We start from the raw sequence: 21,941 nt of genomic DNA on the forward strand, positions 1-21,941 counted from the left end.
AAACCTCCCCTAACTTTCTTGTTCCTTCCTTTTCAATATACTCAACCTCTCTCTCAGACCTCACATAGCATTTTTTTATGCCCTTATCTTATAGTTGTATAGAGTAGAGGTATCCATGTTGGTATCTTTTCTTTTCCCCTCCCCTCCATTAGATTGTAAAATTTGAAAACAGCCATCTTGTTATACATAAACTATTTCTTTCTTGGAGCCTTCTCTGAACAGAGTAGGTATTTAATATTTGTAGTTGTTACTGACCTGGAAATCAGTTTACTCAGTGTTCAGGTTATAATGGTCTATTAAATCTCACTTACTTGAACCTGGCTGTTTGTGTACTGGAGGAACATAGTACAATAGAAAGAGTACTGGATTTAAATCCTGCCTCTGATGTGTACTACTTGTGTGTGATTTGGGGAAAGTTATTTAATCTTTCTTGATCTCAGTTTCTTCATCTTCAGAGTTTGAGAAGGGGTTGAACTACATGACTTCTGAGGTTCCTTTTAGCCCTAGGACTATGATTGCGTGATAATAATGGTACTTAATTACCATTAACTTATAAAAATTTCAAAAGGCTTAAAATAGAATTTGATATTATTTGCCTAGCTCCTTTTCTAATACAGATAATGCTTTAATTCCTCATGAGTTTATGTATTTTCCTAAAGGCTAAAATTATTACTAAAAGGCTGTCGGTAAATTGAATTTTTATCAAATAAATTGAGTGTTCTAGGATGTCTTGCTATTTTCTTTTTCCTTTTTTAAATAGCATTTTATTTCGTCCCCAATTATATGTAAAAGCTGTTTTTAACATTTTTTTTTACATTTTGAGTTCCAAATCCTATCCTTATCTCCCTCCCCTCGCCCCTCCCTGAGATGGTAAGTAATCTGATATAGGTTATACATGTACAGTCATGTAAAACATTTCCATGTTAGCTGTTTTGTGCAGGAAGACGAGAGAGAGAGAAAGAGAGAGAGAGAGAGAGAGAGAGAGAGAGAGAGAGAGAGAGAGAGAGAGAGAGAGAGAGAGAGAGAAAGGAAAGGACAGAAAGTAAAAAATTGCTTGTGTTAGTCTATATTCAGACAACACCCACTCTTTCTCTGGAGGCAGATAGCATTTTTCATCATGAGTCCTTCGGGATTGTATTGCTGAGAATAGCCAAGTCATTCACAGATCTTCATAGTACAGTATTGCTGTTACTATGTACAGTGTTCTCCTGGTTCTTCTCATTTCACTTGGTATTAGTTCATTTACATCTTTCCAGGTTTTTCTGAAATCATCCTGCTTGTCATTTCTTATAGCTAATATTCCATTCCATTCGTGTACCACAACTTGTTCAGCCATTCCCCAGTTGATAGGCACCCCTCAATTTCTAATCCTTAGCTACCACAAAAAAGCTGCCATAAATATTTTTATACAGATAGGTCCTTTTCCCTTTTTTTATATTTCTTTGGGATACATACCTAGCAGTGGTATTGCTGGATCAAAAGGTATGCACAGTTTTATAGGTCTTTGGGAATAGTTCCAAATTGTTCTCCAAAATGGTTGGTTGGATCAGTTCACAACACCAACAGTGCATTCATGTCCCAGTTTTCCCACATCCCCTCTTACATTTATCATTTTCCTTTTTTGTCATTTTAGCCAATCTGATAGGTGTCAGGTGGTATCTCAGAGTTGTTTTAATTTGCATTTCTCTAATCAATAGTGATTTAGAGCAGGGCTTCTTAAACATTTCCCACTGTGACCCCTTTTCACGTTTTGGCAGCTTTTGTTGGTAGCGTGGCCTAGGGCATGCACAGTGCAAAAAGTACAAGTGCTTTGTGTTGAGAACCAAGGCTGCAGTGAAGTTGCATGATGCAACATGGGCAAGCACTACCAGAAACACCTCAGATTCATTATGTATTTGATTTTTAATTAATTTTTGCTCATTGCATGTTCAAAGACCTTTTAATGTTCCCAAATTTTTTGTGACCCTATATGGTCTTATGATGCAGTTTTAAGAAGCTTGATTTAGAGCATTTTTTTCATATGACTATAGATAGCTTTGATTTCTTTGTCTGAAAATTGCCTGTTCAAATCCTTTGACCATTTATCAATTGGGCAATGACTTGTATTCTTATAAATTTGACTCAGTTCTTTATATATTTGAGAAATGAGACCTTTATCAGATGTAAAATTTTTTCCTGATTTTCTGCTTTCCTTCTAATCTTGGTTGCATTGTTTTTGTTTGTGTAAAACTTTAATTTCATGTAATTAGAATGATCCTTTTTATATTTTGTAATGCTCTCTGTATCTTGTTTGGTCCTAAATTCTTCTCTTATCCATAGATCAGACAGGTAAATTCTTCCATGCTCTTCTAATTTGCTTATGGTACCACCCTTTATGTGTAAATCATGTGCCCATTTTGACCTTATCTTGGTATATGATGTGAAATGTTGATATCACTACGCCTAGTTTATGCCATGCTGTTTTCCAGTTTTCCTAGCAGTTTTTGTCAGAAAATAAGTTTTTGTCTTCAAAACTTGGATCTTTGGGTTTATCAAACTTTAGATGACTATGGTCATTTACTACTGTGTATTGTATGCTTAATCTAGTACACTGATCCCCTCTTTTTCTTAGCAAGTACCAGATTGTTTTGATAATTACCAAGTCTTGCTATTTTCTAAAGCAAAGAATACTTCTATAAGAGAAAGTGCATGTCTTCTTATATTGGGTTTGCTTAAGGGGGGGGGGTACATGGCTTGCTACAGTAGTCTTAGATTAAAATTTATTAACTTATAGAATCATACTTTTTCACTTAAGTACTTTTTAACAGCTGTGTTGTGGTAATAGTAAAAAGAACATAATAGTATTGCATCATAGTTTACAGTTGAAAACTTAAGACACAGGAGGGTTAAAAGATCTTTTAAGAGCACCAGTCAATAAAAACTGAGAACAAGTTAGCCTAGAAGAGCTTTTTTTTTTTTTTAAAGAAGTGGTATATGTGAGGAGAGTTCCTGTGATCCAGGTTATTTCCTAGGAATGGAATAAACTGTATAAAGACGAGAATGCTGTTTTTCGTTTAATTAATACATTTCATTTTGGAGAGCACTAATATTAGTCCTGATGCCCTGAAAAGAGATAATTTTCCAAAGGAGAGATTTTTACTTACTGTCATAAATGCTTAGTAGTAGAATAACTTCTCTCCTTCTCTGTCTCTCTCCTTTGCCCCTTCAATCTTATAAAAGGAGTGTTGGGATTTATTAGATACTAAGTTAAGCAGAGAGAACTTACCTGGGATTAGGAAACCCATATTTAAGTTGCACCATGGCGGCATATTGGCTATGTGGTCCTGGGCACTTAACTTCTAAAGTCCTAGGAAACTCTCCAAGATTCTAAGTTGAAGAGTAGTTCTGGTTCTGAATTGTGTTGGTAAAAGGATTTTCCTTATTGAGAGCTCTGTATACTGATGAAATCCCAAAAGAAAAAAGATGTGCAGAGCTTGATGATAGTTTAAATGTTTTCAGCCTGTTGGTATCTAGTTCCCAAGTGAGGATTTGGGCACCATAGTTTGAAATAGGTAGGTTACTTAACTGTGCTTTGGGCAACATGAGCTAGGAGTCTGAATCCTCAGCTTCCTCTCTAGAGTGTATGCCACGGAAAGTGTTTTTTGAGCTGTCAGATATGGAATATTTACTTGATGTAGATTGTTGCATTCAAAGCCTGGCTAAATTTTCCTCTTCCTTTTTTTTTTTTTAATTTAGGGAGAATGATGACTCTGTAAAAGAAGAGAAATCTGACTTAAAAGAAAAATCTACAGGAAATAAGAAGGCAAATAGATTCCATCCTTATTCAAAAGACAAGAATTCGGGCACTGGGGAAAAGAAGGGTCCTAACCGTAACAGAGTTTTTATTAGCAACATCCCATATGACATGAAGTGGCAAGCTATAAAAGATCTTATGAGAGAAAAAGGTAACTATTTCTGAAATAACCCACTCTTGATAATCCGTTCCATGTAGGAAAGGGAGAGAGGGGGAAGTAGTTAATATAAATTTTTTATTCCCTGGAGTCTCCGACTCAGTTTTGAAATTTGTTTTTGGTTTGATTTCTTGAGACCTGAATTATCTTTCCCTCCTTTTTCACTTGAGGCATCTGAATTCCAAGGTAGTATATGTAAACTAAATATCTATATTTTGCAATATTAGTGTTATACTAGAGAGCCAGTATATGTATGTGTATGTAAATTATATACGTGTGTATTATATATGTGTATATATGCATACATATGCCACAGTGAATCTTGTTAATCAAGGTTTTGTCTATAGTTGATGGTTTTTTTCCTAGATAAAAAAACCCAAAAACAATATGGGGGTATTATATTTGTTAAGCAATACACTTAGCGAGCTAAAGTATGAATAAGGCCTGACTTTTTTTTTTTTCAAAAGCTGTTTTGTATATCCTTGGAGGAGTCTGGAATCTGGCTGTGGAATTAATTTCGTTTGCATTGTCATGACTGCCATGATGCTGTCTCTTCTGTTCTTTATAAAAATTTCGTTACTGCTGTTGCAGTTTTGGTATCAGAATAACCTGAAAACCCTAAACTTATTGTATTTGGATGGTTTGGGGAGGGGGGAGTCCTTCTAATACTTGATCTTGCAAAAGCTAGTTTTGTTTATATTTTGATAATTTGAGTTTCAAAAAGTGCTACAAAGTATGCACTTGGTTTTGAGGCTGCTCCCTTTTAATAAATAAAAACTTTGCACTGGTGTATCTGTTGTAAGGTGACAACTATTTGACTGGTTTTATTCATTGAACTCATTTAGAAAGTGTGTGGCTTGCTGGGAAATATGACTTGTAAATTTAGTTTACTGAAGGCAAACATGATTGAAGACATTCAGGTAGAAGGTCACCTTAAAACAGCTGTTGTGTGTAGGATGACAAAAGTTACTTGAAAAGTGCTAATGTTGATGTTTTTAATTTGATAGGTTAAGGGACTATCTGTATATCTGCATTTGTTCACCAACTATATCATGCTGGCCAAAATATGATCTGTAGTATGAATTAGGTTAAATATAGTTGTTTAGCTCTTTTAGAGAATGTGGATGCTGTATATTTCTGAAAATTAGTTAAATTTATATAGCCATTGATAGGAGGTATGTTGGTCTGGTTTTGATTGTTGGTGAATAATAGGTGCTTGTCTGTAGAGTTGTGCACAAGGGCACAGTAAAGCAAGATATTGGTGTTTAAATGCATTGTTTCTTGGTATTTTCCTTTTGTATGTCTTATGTAGTTGGTGAGGTTACATACGTGGAGCTCTTTAAGGATTCGGAAGGAAAATCAAGGGTAAGTGCTGTGGGCCATAATCTGCTAGAGGTTTAAAAGTTCCTCAGCAGTTTAATTTTTGCTTAATAATTGTACCAGTTTTTGGAAGTAAGTTTCATTTTTATTTTACTTTATTTTGAAAGATTTGAGGTTTCTATACTGGAAAGTTTGACACTGTCATGAAAATCAAACTAGCTGATGGAAGGGATGAGTGTTGTAAATGCTTACAAAAATGGTGTTTACTTTCCTAATGCTCTAAGGTAATGCTTCTTAGCCAATAGATTTTAACATAGGATTTTTGTTGTGTTCTGAATGTCTTAAGGGATCTTCTTTTTATTTTTTTTAAGTCACCGAATGGATAAAATTTCCTAAGTGTAAGGCCTATGGCAGGCCTGTAGCTTAAAGGTGTTAATTCAGAATGTATGTTTGAAACTTTTGAAGAGCCTAATTTAGGAGCTTGCAGGGCTACTTAAGAGGCAGTACTCTGACCCATTGGTATTAATGAACTAGATTATTAAATTGAAGTGGAAGGAATTGGTTGGTAGCAGATTTTGATTGCCAGCAACAAAGAATGTAATGTAGTGAAGGATACACTGAAAAGTCCCTTTTTAAATAAATGATTATATTTAGCCATTTGTATCCCCAGCGCCTATCAAAGTGCCTGGCACATAGTAGGTGCTTAATAAATGCTTGTTGATTGATTGATAGTGAGCAAAAAATCTGTTGGGTGCATGAGAAATATAATTTAGTAACAATATTCCACTGCCAATTGATTGGTATTAATCATTTGTGTAATTATTTTAAAATTCTACAAACTATTTAACAATCTGATTTTTTCATATATTAATTTTGGTGCAGCCTTTCATCTGTGAAAGATATATATATTTTTTTAGATGTGAGAATAATTATATGGTTAATGTTTTCTTTTTGGTAGAATTAAAGAGTATACATTTTAAAAACGGTTTCCAATACAGGCTTTGGAAATGCCTTTGACATTTTAATTGTTCAAAAATAATTATATTGGGTATCTTAAATTATTCCTTCTGGCTCTTCTTACTTTTATTTGCAACTTTTGTTTCGCAGAAGATGCAAGACTATTTTTTTTTTCACATAACGATGTTAGATGTCTATTGATACAGTCTTATTTTAAGAAGAGTTTACAGAGAACTTTTTTGTGATTTGGAAATTAGAATTTATGTCTGTTCAGGAGGTGAAAATGATTGACATGATTGTAATGATTGTCTTACAGTGACTTGAAATGTCAGAATCCATTGTTAACTTTATTGACCAAAACTTTTTTTTTCTCTTACATATGTTGACAAATCTTCATGGATGTAGGGTTGTGGGTAAGGATTACTTTTAGTATCCTAAAGTACAATTTTGAACTTATGGTTTAAAGAAATATAATTACTTAAATACTTTCAAAATTTTTTTTTCCTTCCCTAAGTGTGGTTGAATTCAAAGATGAAGAATTTGTAAAGAAAGCATTAGAAACTATGAACAAATATGATCTTAGTGGAAGACCCCTGAATATTAAAGAGGTAAGAATTTTTTTATTCTGAAAATTTAAAAACTGGAGCATTTTTATTTTTTGTCTTTCATTTTTGTTATGTGGGTTAGCTTCATTAGGAATATTTTCTTTAGCATAGAAAGCGGCTGAAATTTTGTAGTAGTGGTGGTTATGCTTGTCAATTCATAAATTTTCTCTTTGTCCTTTAGTAGCTAACCTGTATGTTTGTTTTACCCTATGTTACCATAAGCAGAAGTTGAGAAATTTAGTAATTTAAATGAACCAGAAATTTAAAGTAGCCAATTTCAAGTGCTCAGTGTTTAGCATAGAAATTTTCCATTGCTTTTTAGATTGTAGTTTTATCTTTGTAAATGTATGTATTCTATATAATTGATAATATAAATTATGTACTTAATAAAGTGAATATTTTATTGCTTACTACAAATCAATAAGAACCCAATTTTTAAACAGTGATAATGAGTTCTGCCCCATATTAAACTGCTTATTGACTTTAGGACAATTTATAAATCAGTCATTTGAATTTGAGCCCCTCAATTAATGGACTTAAAATACAAAACATTACATTTTTGAGGGGGAGAAGGACAAAGGAGGAAAAGTATTCAGAAGGTATGTGCAGATTCATTTTCATTGGGTCATTTTCAAAATGCTGAAATGATCATGGAATCGTTAGTATGGGAAAAGCTAACTTTACGTATATATAAATTATATATAAACCCTATATTCCACATCTATAATAATTTCAGTGTTTAGATTATAGACTAGTTCTGATTTTTTTTCTCCCAGAATACTATGAGAGGAATTTTAGAGTTGAGATAGAGGAAAAAAACAGGTCTTATCACCATTGGAGGTTCAGTTTGATGTGAATCATTGGTTTGATGACAAATTCTCTTTAGATTAAACTACCAGTTGTAGCCTAGTGTGAGAATACAATTGGATTGTCAGTCTGAGTGCAAAGCCTTAATAACCTAAAATGAAAAGTTTTGCTAAAAAAGATATAGCCATCAAAAGTGGTCCTTACTTAATAGTTTACATCTGTATTCTCCTTTTTTCCCTAAATCTTTATATTTTAATTTTTATAATTACATGTAAAAACAATTTTTAGCATTTGTTTTTAAAATTTTTGAGTTCCAAATTCTTTTCCTCCCTCTGTCCCCTCACCCTTCTTGAGAAGGCAAGCAATTTGATATAGATTATTACATATGCAGTCATGCAAAACGTATTTCTATAGTAGCCATTTTGGGAAAGAAAAGACCACCTATATTCTTCTAATCCTGATTCAGAAACCGTAGTATTCTTTTGAGGAGTTTAATTATCTCAGCATCTTCATCTTAGGGACTTCCCTCTCTTATCTAACACTGTCTTATCTAAACTTTGTTTCCTTTGGTACCCACCCCAGTATACAAATGCTTAATATTTGTTTGTTAAATTGAATTTTTTTCTGGAGTGGGAAAGGAAAGAGATTTGGGCCAATGTGATTCATAATTAAATGTTTTCATCACCATTTTATCTGACCATATTTTTAAAAGCATTTTGTAAGTGAAATATAAGTACTAAGATTCAAAAGCTTCCTATAGTTCCTTAAATGTGTGACATTTATAATGTTTTATATGTGACAAATAAAGGCATCATGAAAGTAGACAGAATGCCAGGCTTAGAATTAGGAAGGCCTTGGTTCAGATCCAGCCTCTAATAACAGTGTGTGATTCTATGCAAGTTAATTAGCCACTTTGAGTATCAAATCTCAGTCAGCTCTCTTGGACTTATCTACTAAGTCATAACCATTGAAAGAAATTGCTAAACTGAGAAAATCTCAGGTAGATTAGTTGTTCAGTGATATACTCTTTTTCCAAATACTCAAGTTGTATATTCACACTAAAGTATCCTTCACTTCCCCCCCTTCTCCACTGTCCTATAAAAAATGATTGTGAGATCATACTTTGTTGTCTTTTCAGCATCTAGCACAGATACTCTGTTAGTATTTCAATAAGGAGCCCCCACACTGGAATAAAATTTATCTGACCAGTCATATTGGTTATATGTAAAATTAGATGTTCCAAATTAATAGCATGTTTTTTTGCTCTCCTAACTTGTTTCTTCTTTTTTCTCTCTAATATTAGAGTTTGAAAGTCTAGATAGTAACGCTCTCTTAATTTTAATGGATCATTAGTACTGACAGCCTCCAACTTCTGAACACTCATAAATGACTTCAACATGAACAGATAGTGTAGGTGGAGTTTTAGAACTCACAAGGCTAGAATTGGAAAGTCCTGCTGCTACGGTAAGGGAAAGTGTATTTTTCTAGTTTGGAGATTCAGAATGCATCTTCCCATAGAAATAATATCATTAATTGTGGTTAGGTATTATTTAAGATTGTGCTATTAGTACTGTGCCTCAGATACAACCTGGGGTAAAAAGTTTTTATTGTTGTTTTCAATACGGCAGCCTACAGTACCTAGCATATTTTATTTTATTGTTTTTTGGGGGTATGCAATTGAGGTTAAGTGACTTGCCCAGAGTCACACAGCTAGTAAGTATCAAGTGTCTGAGGCTGGACTTGAACTCAGATCCTCCTGACTCCAGGTCTGGTGCTCTATCCACTGCGCCACCTAGCTGCCCCACCTGCCATATTTTATAACATTATTTCTGTGAGGAAAATGTATAATGAGTTTGGTCAGCCAAATTAAAAATTAAACTTTTATAACAAAATATATTCTTAAGTTAGCGGCAGCTTATTCAGTTGAAATAGGACAATTGTGTACTTTTTTCACTGATAACTTAATGTTTTTGTTGTTACTTTGATAGATTGATATATGGGTTGGTACTGTTGCAATCTTTTTCGTGTAGGATGTTGATCTATATTTGTTGTTTTAGTCAACAATGTAGTGACCTTGCAGTTAAAACTTTTTGTAAGTTAGCAAATTTTTACATTTATTAAAATTCAAGGTTTACGATTTGTTAAAAAGAGATAATTACAGAAGAAAAAATGTTGACAGTGAGCACATGGCTGTGTTGTGTGCTGGATTTTGTAACCCTCACCCACATCCTGAATCTGCCACTAAGCGACTTTGGACAAGTCACTTAACTTCTCTAGGCCTCAGTTTCCTTACTCATCTGTGAAATGATGGAGTTGGGACTAGACCTCTAAGGTTCCTTCCACTTCCTAGGATAATAAGCCATATTCCATTAATTTCATGAGTATCTTAGCATCAGCATCATTAGTGATTTTTATCTACTGAAGTCTTCTTAAATATCTATTCAAAAAAAGCCATCAGTGCATCTGAAATTTATATTGCTTCTTTGATTTTTGTCATGGTTAATAGAGCATAGGTCATGGTGTTGATCTCCCTCCAACCCCAGTTAGCTTTTTACAGAAAAAAAACACAATTTGTTCCCATGAAGTAGGCCTTCAACCCTAGTCAACTTTCCAACAAGCATGCTATTGATCACAAAAGGTATGAATGAATCTAAATGACTCTGTGCAACCATTACTATTCCTAATAAATAAAACTACTTCTTATTCAAAACAAAACAAAACTCAAGGCATATATGATATTGGAGAAGTAGGTAATGTTTACCTTTGTATGCAAAAAACAGCCCATAGTTGTAGTGTAAATCCAATCTTAAATGGAGATTCATGGAAATTCTATACACATCTGTATTTGTAAATTTGTCCCCCAACTCATAATAGATTTTTGGCTTGGCCTCTTGAGAAAAGTACTATTTTTATGTATTGGCTCATTTTTTATTATCGTATCTGTACTGATGTTGGAGACCAAGTTTGTTCTAAGATCCCATTTTGTTTCTTCCCAATAATAGGATTTCTTGACTTCTTTTTCATCTTGAAATATGACAAATTAAATTTTTAGGTTTTGTGAAAATTTTCCTCATATAACTTATGAAGCAAAAGTTGCTTGTTTTTCCATGTACTTTCCCTACCAATGTTAATTGTTCAGCATAATTTAATTTATCTAGCAACTTCAACTATCTAGAACAGAATGGAAAGTCAAGAATGAAGCAAAAACCAAAACATATGTCATAAAGTTTGTGCATTAGAGGTAATGTGCTTTATTCACAGATAAGCCCTTTGGGCCTCTTGATTCCCTTTACTCTTATTTTAGGCCAAGTTCTAAAGAATTTGGTTATTCTCTTTTACCACATAAACTGGAGATTAGAAGTAGCAAATTAGAAGAGATAGAGCACTGCTGAAAGTCAGCATAGGGATGTGAAGGAAAAAGACTAATTAATAGGTGATATTTCAAGTCAAGTCAAATGGGATTTATATAGTGCCAGTTTCCACACCTAAAGTTCTTCACATTCATGAAATTTCAAGTCCACTTCCCATGCCCAACCCAGCAAACAAAAATAAAACAGACACCAGAACTTTAAAAAGCGTGACAATCTAGGACCATTTAGCACAGGAGCAGATAGCTCTTAACATGCTCCATGCAGGCATCAGCTTTGGAGGCCTGAACTGTTATTTCTGCTTTGCCTCTATGACTTTTCCTAGGCACCCCCGCAAGCTCCCATGCTCCTCTCCCTTTCTGATTAGCATTATGCTGAGCCTAATTAAGCTCTTGCAATAAAATGTATTCAGTGGATGATGAAGCTTATTCATTACAGATGCTGTTGTGTATTCTGTAAAGTAGGGAAGAAGTTTTTCACATTTTGAGCTTGTTTCACTTCTGTCTTACTTAAAATTAAAAATTTCTGGGATAATAGAAATCTTTTATTATTGACCATATTAGGGCATTAATCTCTAATCCAGTTTGTAACTAAAAACTTTCTTCTCCACTTTTGGTCTCAAGATCATGATCACTTCAGTAGAGTAGAAGGTTTAAGGAATAGGTAAATATTCCCATTTAGGAGAGAAATTAAGACTTCATAGAGAAGGGGTTTTAAAAATGATTTTTCCTTCAAAGCCCTGGGTCGTGTACTTCCAAGGTTTTAAAGCCTTGCATTTGCTAATCAGTTCAAATACTGTATTTCATTGGGCATCAGTAGTGAGAATTCACTACAGCTGCATTTTGGAAAGAAAGAAGCCACAGGTAAGTACTTTTCTTCTTTTTAGGGTGTACATTTATGTATATATTTTATGGTACCCTAGTATGAAGTAAACATAAACTAATTTCAAGTTCTTTAAGTGACTTTAGTGATTGGAAAAAGGTACTAAACTGACATCCCTGGAGATTGAAATCTTTATCTATCCACAGACTTTGTGTAGGATTCCTTTCTATGTATAAGAATAATTCAGTCTCTGCCTATAAGCCCTTGATGCTTCAGCTGGGTCTGCAAGATGGTCATTAATATTGAGCCAGTTGTGTTAGTTTCTGTAGAATTTCAAGTTGTTTTAAATGACTTTAGACATATTGATTCATCTAGTGGTATTTAATATTCAATATGTGTTATAGGATCCTGATGGAGAAAATGCTCGTAGGGCACTGCAACGTACAGGAGGATCATTTCCAGGAGGACATGTCTCTGATATGGGTTCGGGGTTGATGAATTTACCACCTTCCATTCTCAATAATCCAAATATTCCTCCTGAGGTTATCAGTAATTTGCAGTCTGGTAGACTTGGTTCTACAATTTTTGTGGCTAATGTAAGTTTAAGCTTTAGTCTCAAATTTTTTGTTGTTCAGATGTATAGTTCTAATTTTTCATTAGTTCATTGTCATTGGCCAAATTGCTTGTGGGTTTTACAAGAACATTTTGCTTATTTTTAATAAAAATAAGTGAAATAGTAACTATTTAAATTCTTAAATAAAAAAACATTTGTACAAATTGGAAGTATAAATGCATTATTTTAGTTTAGGTGTTTTTCCCCCAGAAGAACTGTGGAATTAAACATTTGTACAGTTCTGAACATTTGTTTCTTCTGCATGTGCTTTTATTTTAATGTTGGTAAATGGGTTTCTTCCTGGTTGTTTTGCATATCTGGTCCATGAATTATATGTATTCATGAATTGTCATGTGTTGTAGTTGGTTTGTTTGGAGAATACCTGTCCAGCTGTTCTACACTTATGAAAGTAAATTAAATTAACAACACTGTTCAATATTAATTTCTTTCAGTAGAATTAGATGTACAAGTGTCAAATGTGTAATTTGGTCAGGGCTGAGATGTTTCTCAGAGCTAATTGAGCAGGTGAGACTTTTGGGAATTAAACTTTTTTAAGGAGAAGGGAATGTGTAGATGTGACATTAAGTGAGTTTAAAAAATACTTAAGGAGATTTACAGTTTATCATTTGAGAATTATTGATATGTTGTATGATGGTAGTAAGAATTATAGTTTTTTGGTATCTGTAATTTTGGAGTTTGGAAAAGATTTTGTTGTCTAATTGGGGAGACAGGTATATTAGTAACATAACTGATACAATTTTATGTTAAGCTTGACTTCAAAGTTGGTTGGAAGAAGCTAAAGGAGGTGTTCAGCATAGCTGGAACAGTAAAACGGGCAGATATTAAAGAAGACAAAGATGGCAAGAGCAGAGGAATGGGCACAGTCACTTTTGATCAAGCAATTGAAGCAGTTCAAGCAATCTGTATCCTAATTTACATTTTAGTATTATATCTAATGTGGTTGAAGGAGTCTGATACCATTTTTCCCCTTGTTTTTTATTGTTAAAGTTTAGGCCAGTTGTATTTGGTATAATCTGTTGCCTTGTGCCTTCTTTGCACTGTACTTGGCTTAGCTGTATGTTAGACTTTAGTCTCCAGTACATGCAGACCTTTATTACATCCAAGTACTAAAGTCACTCCTGAAACTTGAAATAGCATTACAGTTCTGTCCTGGTAAAATATTCAGGGTTTTCTGTAAGTAAGTTTCCTATATAAAGGCAGCTGTTTTATATAATCCCTTGTACACTAATAATATACATTAAAATGAAACATCTTCTTTTCTTTTATGAATGATTGGATTAAATAAGTTAAATGTGCTTTTAAAAAAATTATTTGCTAAGAGAGAAACTAAAACCTTGTATACCTAAAAGAGGCTATTAATTATAATACTTAGTAACCTAGGAAATAATTGTTTCAAATATTTGTAATTGTTTAAGTATAAAATGGGATTTCTTTGGTTAATTTCTCAAATATTCATATGCAGTAATTTGATTTAGCTTTCCTTGACTGACTCTTCAGCTATGTTCAATGGACAGTTTTTATTTGATAGACCTATGCATGTGAAAATGGTGAGTCCTTGCCCAACCCACCAAAAATGCCTCCCTTTGCTTTATGTATATTATAACATCTTTGTAGTTATGCTGTTTCACAGTTTAACAATATAATATATTTGTTTTCTTATTAGGATGACAAATCAGTCCCTCATGAAGACTATCGATCACATGATAGTAAGACACCTCAATTGCCCCGTAAGTAAAGCTATACTTAAAAAATGAAATGTTTTGAGACTAAATAATTTATTTTTTGTGGACTGGGGAATAAATTCATTCTTTGTAACATGAGTTAACTACTCAGAAATGCTTATGGTTTTTAGATCACTAGTTAGTAATTTAAAATATATAGAGTTCTTTGCTATGTTTAGTTAAGTGGAAGTAATATTATTTATGTGAAGTTTTCATCTACGGGTAATGGACATGGCTTTGTTGCTATTGGCCCTTGAAATGCTTTTATAACTAGATTATTAGAAAGGCAGTTAGTAATTAATGGAAATTGTGAAAACATTATCCTATTTTTACATATACAATATACAGTCTACTATTACAAATAAGTTTCAGTCATTTTCAGGTCCTGCTTTGGAAAAAATAGGCAAAAATTATATATAGGCAATAGGAACCAAGATATGAGAAAATAAGGAGCTTATACCAAGAAAACCTTGGTGATCAAGGAGTGAGTCCTTTAATAAAAGTGTGATTTTTTTGTTTGTTTGTTTGCTTGTCTTTTGCTGTGGTAATGTACCAGAGTATTATGTTTCTAAATTTCTTTGTCACTTTTTTCTGGTCAGTAATTTTGTAAAGGCTTAGGATGTTTTAAAAACTTACTTGATTTTAAGATTGGATCCTTAATACCACCAAGTTTTGTATATTGTTATCTTTGTTTTTAGGTGGTCTTGGAGGCATTGGAATGGGGCTTGGACCAGGTGGGCAGCCCATTAGTGCCAATCAGTTGAACATGGGAGGTGGAATGGGAAACATAGGACCAGGAAGTAAGCATTTTTATGTTTTTTTTCCCCCTGAAATTTGCCCTGCTTGATCAGTAACAAAGCTTATATTTCTATACTTTTCTGTAAGGTATTAAGAGCCTCCTTTAGAGCTTTGTGGATATGGTGGCATCACTTGAATTGAAAGTGAAGCTAAACCATGAGAACAGCAAAGAGAAATGAGAGTGGGAGAAAACAAGTTTTCTTTTACAGACTATGCTGTGACTAATCTTTTAACACAACATTAGGGGAGAAAGAAATTCGTAGCAAATTACCTTGCACAGAGTAGGGCCAAAGGTTTGTTGGTGGAATGAAGTAAAGGTGTATCACAACTTATTTATTAACAAGGTAGTATAAATTTGCCTATCAGATTAAGGGTAAATAGGGATGTATGTCTATTCAAGTGAAACAATATAACTTAGCTGAGATGATTTTTACATTTTTTTTACCTAACCAGCTAAAATTTCATGATTTTTGTTGGCTTCTATAATTCCATAGAACTTGAGGTCAGTGATGGTAGTAGCCTTTTCAGTCCAAGCAGAAGTATTCTCCTTAGCCCCTTTGTTGTATTCCTTTCTTAGCTTCCTTGGCTAGGACAAATCTTCCCCAGCCTATACTAAATTATACTGGTATAACAGCTATAGGAATGGTCTAATTACCTGTACATATCCTTTAGTGGTTTTATAGTGTTTGTGCTGTAAAGTAGAAGTTCTTCTGCACCTGGAGATCTGAAGTTGAAGGCTTTATTGAACAATTCTAGCCAGCTGAAGAGAGTGTACTGATACATAGATGCTTGATTTTTCTCATACCTTCTACCTTTTCTTCTTTGAAATGTTTGTTGAATTTAAACTAAATTCTTGTACTCACTGAAAAACATTGTGGGGTGAGAATTGGATCTGGGAGGTGGGAAAAATGGAAGCGACACTTTCCTTTCTTGTCCTCCGGTAATTTCTCAGGCCTAATCCTTGAACCTTCACAACTGGATGACTGGAATAGGGGGTCAGGCAAGTGATCCCTACCCCAAATATTCCTTATCACTTAAAGCATTAGTTTATGCTTTGTTACGTCATTTTGTGGCCATAGACATGAAACATTACACTCTTTTTCCACATTTTTCTAAAAGTAAGTATTTTGTATTTCATTTGAGGTATGGGAATGGATGGTCCTGGTTTTGGAGGAATGAATAGAATGGGAGGAGGTATGTACAAGACTTTTACATTTTGTGTGTATGATCATCATCATTTACTGTAAAACTATCAGACATGAAACATAGATTCCTGCTTCCCTTAATGCTAACTTATTTCCCATGGAGCTTTTAGTAGGAATTGATTCTACACAAAGACTTTTAGTAGAGTTAGAAAGCAGCCACCTAAAGTTGGTGAAGTAGTCTGATGGGTAGAGGAAAAACAAACAGGTGGCACTTATTACTGACAAAAGTATGTGTTTAAAATAAGTAATTAACAATAGTATCTTCAAATTTATCCTTATTATGTAGGAGTTGGGTTTGGTGGCATGGAAACAATGAATAGCATGGGAGGATTTGGAGGAATTAGCCGAATGGGAGGTAGGTAAATTCTTAATTTGGAGGGGAGGAGGGGAATCTGGAGTGTGTTCTATGTATAGCTCTTCCCTACTATTAAATTGTTCCCTCCTTCACTTAGGAATGGGTGCTATAGATGACTTCAGAGGGAGCATGGGCAGTGGAATGAGTGGAGGGATAGGGACTGGCATGGCAGGAATGGGAACTGGTATGGGCGGCCTGGGAAGCAGCATGGGAGGTAAGTTAGGTAAATAACATTTTCATATTTACAAGCTTTATTGTCATCTTTTATTTTAGGCATATTCTTAAAGAAACATTGAAATGCTTGAAAATATTTAAATTGTTTCTACTATTATTTTCACATTCTTTATAGAATTATATCGTGGTGGAATGGCTAGTAGCATGGAAAGAGACTTTGGACGTGGTGACGTTGGAATGAATCGAGGCTTCGGGGATTCTTTTGGTAGAATTGGTAGGGCAATGTTGTCATGTTATACTTCTTTCTCTTTTTGTGGGTCATATTAAAATACTTTTATTTCTTCTGTCTTAAAAATAAGGAATATTACATATAGTGTTTCATTCGGTTTTGTTTCTTAAAGAAGGGAATACTTTTGATGATGAACTGGTAAGACTAAGATGCTACATTGTAGTTTACTCTAAAAACAGACTATCTGCACATAAAGCACTTGAAAGTGAACTCTTAGAAAGTCCTCAATGAACACAGTTATCTTATTTTAGCTTCTTATAATCGAAATATTAAAATGTTCTCAAATTAATTACTGATACTCTCTTGAAAGTAACTGCAGTTAATTAGCATATTATCTGTCTTTGTTAAGGTGGTGCAATGATTGGAGGTTTTGCAGGAGGAATGGGAGCTTCTAACATGGGTCCAGTAGGATCTGGCATGAGTAGGTTTTAAAGTTTTTCCTAAAATTAATTTTAAAATGTTTGCTATATGCAACAAACTGCTAGTAATTTATAATGACAGTGTAAAAATCTCATATGATGCTGATTCTAGATTTACACTTTTGTCTGGTGAGAGAAGGTTATATAGGAAAACCGTGGTAGTTTGATTGAAGGCTCTTTTTCTTTCTTTCTTTCTTTCTTTCTTTCTTTCTTTCTTTCTTTCTTTCTTTCTTTCTTTCTTTTTTTAATTTTTTTTTTGGTTAGGCAATGGGGGTTAAGTGACTTGCCCAGGGTCACACAGCTAGTAAGAGGCCAGATTTGAACTCAGGTCCTCCTGAATCCAGGGCTGGCGCTTTATCCACTGTGCCACCTCGCTGTCCCTGAAGGCTCTTTTTCTTGACTATCGATTTTTACTTCTTTATTATTCCTGTTCAGAATCTAAACATGTGTGAACTAAAGCCCCACTGTAAGTTTCTCTTCTCCAGGAAGATTTTCCTGAACATATGTGACCATGTGTACAACAGAATTAGTTTTGTCCTAGCACCAGTTTTATCTCCCTTGCTAAGCTTTGCAGCTGCCACTGTTTTTTAATTTGTTTGAGAGGTAGGAGAGTTATCCAATGGATTGCTTTACATTTTTCATTTGAGGGATTCCTAAGATTGTACAGACCAAGATTAGGAGTTGGGTTCCTTTCATATCTCCTAAAGTTTGTCAGAGTACCTTTATAACCTTACTAAGAAACAGATGTTAAGTTTCTTCCACTTTAGTCCTCTTATTTGTTGCCTTATTTTACCCTTGACCTACTCACTATTTATACCCAGTTTATTGACCCCACTTCCTTACTAAACCATTATTTTCCCTTTGAGCTTTTCTTGCCATACTGGCTTTTCATTGGTAGACCTGAAACACTCCCTACATTCCCAGCTTGAACATCTAAACTCCCAACTCTTGAAAATTTACTAACAATTCTTCCACTAAACCATTCTCTTCTCTGGCTTCAATTTTGTCATAAACTAATCAGTACATTATTTCTGTCAGCTCTTCTCATCCCTAACATAAAATTATAGAATTATAAAAGTTGGGATCAACCTTTTAGTAATCCATTGACTTGGTGCATTTTCACTAGCTCTTCCCCGTGCCTGGAATGCTTTCCCTCCTCAGCTCTATCTCATGGCTTTCCTGGCTTCCTTTAACTCCTAGATAAAGTCCTACTTTCTACATGAAGTCTTTTTTTTTTTGGTCCCTTAATGCTAGTGCCTTTCCTCTGTTAATTATTTCCTATTTCTTGTATATAGCTTGTTTGTACATATTTGTTTGTGTGTAGTCTCTCCCATTAGGTGGTGAGCTCCTGGAGGACATAGAATATCTTTTACCTTTCTTTGTATCTTCAGCTTTTAGCACAGTGCCTGGCACATAGAAGAGGCTTAAATACATATTGACTGATTGACTAGTCATTTAATTCAACTAATACCTAAGTAGGAATACCTGGCAAGTGGCCATTCAGCTTCTACTTAAAGACCTTCAGTGAAAGGAAACACACTAGCTCCTCAGACAACCTATTCCTTTTTGTAAGCTCTGATTATTAGCTTTTCATTAGATCGAATCTATAGCTGCCTCTTTATATTCTACCCAATGCTTGTACCTATGTCATCTTTGGCTAAGCAAAAGGAATATAACCCACCTTCAACAAAATAAATCTTAAAGATAGCTGACATATCCAGCTTCTCTTCAGACCAGACATGCTCAGTTCCTTTTCCTGGTTGTTATATGGCATCATTTTGAGTTCCTTGCAAGATCCTGGTTGTTCTTCTTGGAATGTACTGCAGACTGTCAGTCTCTTTCCTAAAATTTTATGCCCAGAAATAAGCATATATTTTACTCCAGATGTAGTCTAAATAGGGCTTATTAAAGCAGGACTAAACCTATTTTGTTCCAATCACAACTTAGAGAATAATACATTGAACATTTGTATAATGCTTTTGTTATTGTTGTTTAGTCATTTTTCAGTCCTGTCTGACTCTTTGTGACCTCTTTTGGGGTTTTCTTGGCAAAGATACTGGAGTGGCTTGCCATTTCCTTCACCAGCTCATTTTACAGATGAGGAATCTGAGGAAAACAGGGTTACGTCAGTTGCCCAGGCAGGATCACACAGCTAGTATCTGAGGCTGGATTTGTACTCAGATCTTTCTGACTTCAGACACATTGCTCTATTTACTGTACCATATCTGGCTCTCAAAGGGATCTCAGAGGCCATCAAGTCCAACTATTTCATTTTATCTTTGAGGCAACAGAGGCCCAAAGATAGTAAGCTACTTGTCCAAGGTCATATATGTAGTAAATAGCAGAAACCATATTTGAACCCAGGTCCTCTGACTTCAGAACTAGTGCCTTTTCTACTGTATTACCATTATATAGTCTAAGATCACATTAACTTTTTTGGCGGTTACATTACATTGCTGACCCATAGTAAACTCATTCTTCGTTAATATCCCTAGGTCCTTTTTTATATGCACTGTTGTTTAGTTATATTATCCCCATCCTGTAATGGTGAAGTAGATTTAAAAAAAAAATCTAAGTATAGGACTTCATTAGATTGCACCTTATTATATTTAGCTGATTATCCTCCAGGGGTGGGGAACCTGCAGCCTGGAGGCCACATGTAATCCTCTGGGTCTTCAAGTACGGCCATTTGCCAAACTTCACAGAACAAATCCCTTAATAAAAGGATTTTTTCTGTAAAACTTGAACTCAGTCAAAAGGCTTCACCCAAGGACCTGGAAGACCACATGTAGCCTCCAGGCCACAGGTTCCCCACCCCTGTAAGCCTATCAAGATCTTTGGAAGTCCTGTTTAACTATCCATTGTGTGAGCCAAACCTTACAGCTTCATTCACTTGCCAGTTTGATAAATATTTTAATTATATCTTCATCTAAATTATTGATAAAAATAGGTCCAAGGATAAGTGTTCTGTCAAAGACCTAGCCTGACACTGATCCATTAATTACCACTCTTTAGGTTCTTTTTATTCAACTAATTCCAGATCCAACCATCATCCAACCTACATCGGCCTACCTTGTTCACAAGGATATAATGAGAAACTTTGTCAGATGTCTTGCTAAAATCCAGGTATATTAGGTCTGCAGAGTTTCCTTGACCCACCAAATTAGTAACCCTGTTACAGGAAATGAGGTTAGTCTGGCATGACTTAGTTATTTTGTAAAATAAATTTAATTTTTTTCAATTAATAACAATCTATTTTCCCTCTTTCCTACTTCTCAACAATGAAAAAGAAAATCAAAGCCCTTATAAATGTGCGTAGTAAAGCAAAATGTATTTCTGAATTCAGCATAACTTGATAAATCTATGCTGGCTTTTAATGATAATCTTTTCAAAGTCTCCTAAATCCATCCCTTTAATTGTGTGTTCTAGAGTTTTACCAGGAATTGAAGTTAAACTCATGAAGCCTGTCATTTGAAGAACACACTTTATTTTAAAAATTGCAAGAACATTTGGTTGTCTCTAGGCCTCTGGCACCTCTTCTATTCTCCACATTTTTCAGAGATCACCAATAGCAACTTAGCCATCACATTCACAAATTCTTAGGATATCAGAATGCCTGGGTTTGGTTACTTCAGTTGATTAAGTATCTAGGTCATCTCATTTTTTCACTTACCTTGGGTTTCAATTCCCTGTTATTTTTCCCAATCAAAAGATCCTTCTTCTTAGTGGAAAAAACAAACAGAAAAGGAGGTAAAATGGTTCTGTCCTTAACCTGATTTCCATGATCATTATTCTGTTTACTCCTAGCAATGCTCCTATCCTTTTTAAATTCCCTTATGTCCCCAAACAAAGTGTTTTAAAAAGATTTTTATTGTTCTTCAACATTAATTGTACACCTTGACTCATTTTAGACTTTAGCATTCCTAACATCCATCTTAGGATTCACCCTTGCTTCCATCTTCTGTACGTGTCTTTTAATACAAATTGATCTAGTTCCTTTGTGTATCTCTTTAGATAACTTCTCCTATTCTTTCTCATGGGAATTATTTATGTCTATTGTAAGGACTTAATTCCTCTTGAGGTGATTTCCCCTTAGGCCATGAGTTCCTGCCTGTTATTTTTCTGATGTCTTCAAAATTCTTTCCCTTATCCTACCCCTTTCCTTTTTTTCAGTTACAAACTACTAGTAGTCAGTATATTCCCAAAGGCTTGTTATTTCTTATTTGACAACCAGTCTGATCTTTTTCATAATCAGGTCTTTCAAAAAAAGTAGGTTGGAATTTCTCAGCTGCTCTGATTTTAGTACAGAAAGCAATCACCAGCAGACTTTCAGAGGGCTGAAGTGACCCATCGCTACTCTTATCCTTCCCCTGTGCTATTTTTTTCCTGCTTCAGGAACCCATCATCCAGTCCTGTTTTCTCCCTCTGTGATTGTAATCTAAATCTTCACCATGCTTTTCTCCTACAGTTGGTAGGCTTTATACCCTAGGATGTATCTTCTTGATATACAGTGCTAT

The 21,941-nt window shown here is 34.5% G+C and overlaps 1 protein-coding gene across 4 annotated transcripts in view; it reads left to right on the plus strand.

The window, feature by feature from the left end:
- The window catches only part of MYEF2 (myelin expression factor 2), a 50,922-nt gene that overhangs the window by 5,822 nt on the left and 23,159 nt on the right, over positions 1 to 21,941 (plus strand). The window contains exons 2-14 of one of the 4 annotated variants that reach the window (XM_020975816.2): positions 3,736 to 3,944; positions 5,263 to 5,315; positions 6,633 to 6,640; positions 6,742 to 6,835; positions 12,234 to 12,425; positions 13,212 to 13,365; positions 13,961 to 14,010; positions 14,127 to 14,190; positions 14,883 to 14,984; positions 16,126 to 16,176; positions 16,474 to 16,542; positions 16,892 to 16,990; positions 17,355 to 17,426. In XM_020975816.2, the coding sequence (XP_020831475.1) occupies positions 3,736 to 3,944; positions 5,263 to 5,315; positions 6,633 to 6,640; positions 6,742 to 6,835; positions 12,234 to 12,425; positions 13,212 to 13,365; positions 13,961 to 14,010; positions 14,127 to 14,190; positions 14,883 to 14,984; positions 16,126 to 16,176; positions 16,474 to 16,542; positions 16,892 to 16,990; positions 17,355 to 17,426 (1,217 nt within the window). Of the gene's footprint in view, positions 1 to 3,735; positions 3,945 to 5,262; positions 5,316 to 6,632; positions 6,641 to 6,741; positions 6,836 to 12,233; positions 12,426 to 13,211; positions 13,366 to 13,960; positions 14,011 to 14,126; positions 14,191 to 14,882; positions 14,985 to 16,125; positions 16,177 to 16,473; positions 16,543 to 16,639; positions 16,766 to 16,891; positions 16,991 to 17,354; positions 17,427 to 21,941 lie in introns of those variants that run through there. The other 3 variants (XM_020975940.2, XM_020976072.2, XM_020975530.2) reach the window with 3 other exon arrangements.

Source organism: Phascolarctos cinereus, unplaced genomic scaffold (genome assembly GCF_003287225.1).
Source record: "Phascolarctos cinereus isolate Bilbo 61053 unplaced genomic scaffold, phaCin_HiC Scaffold_3;HRSCAF=262, whole genome shotgun sequence".
Classification (NCBI taxonomy): Eukaryota; Metazoa; Chordata; class Mammalia; order Diprotodontia; family Phascolarctidae; genus Phascolarctos; species Phascolarctos cinereus.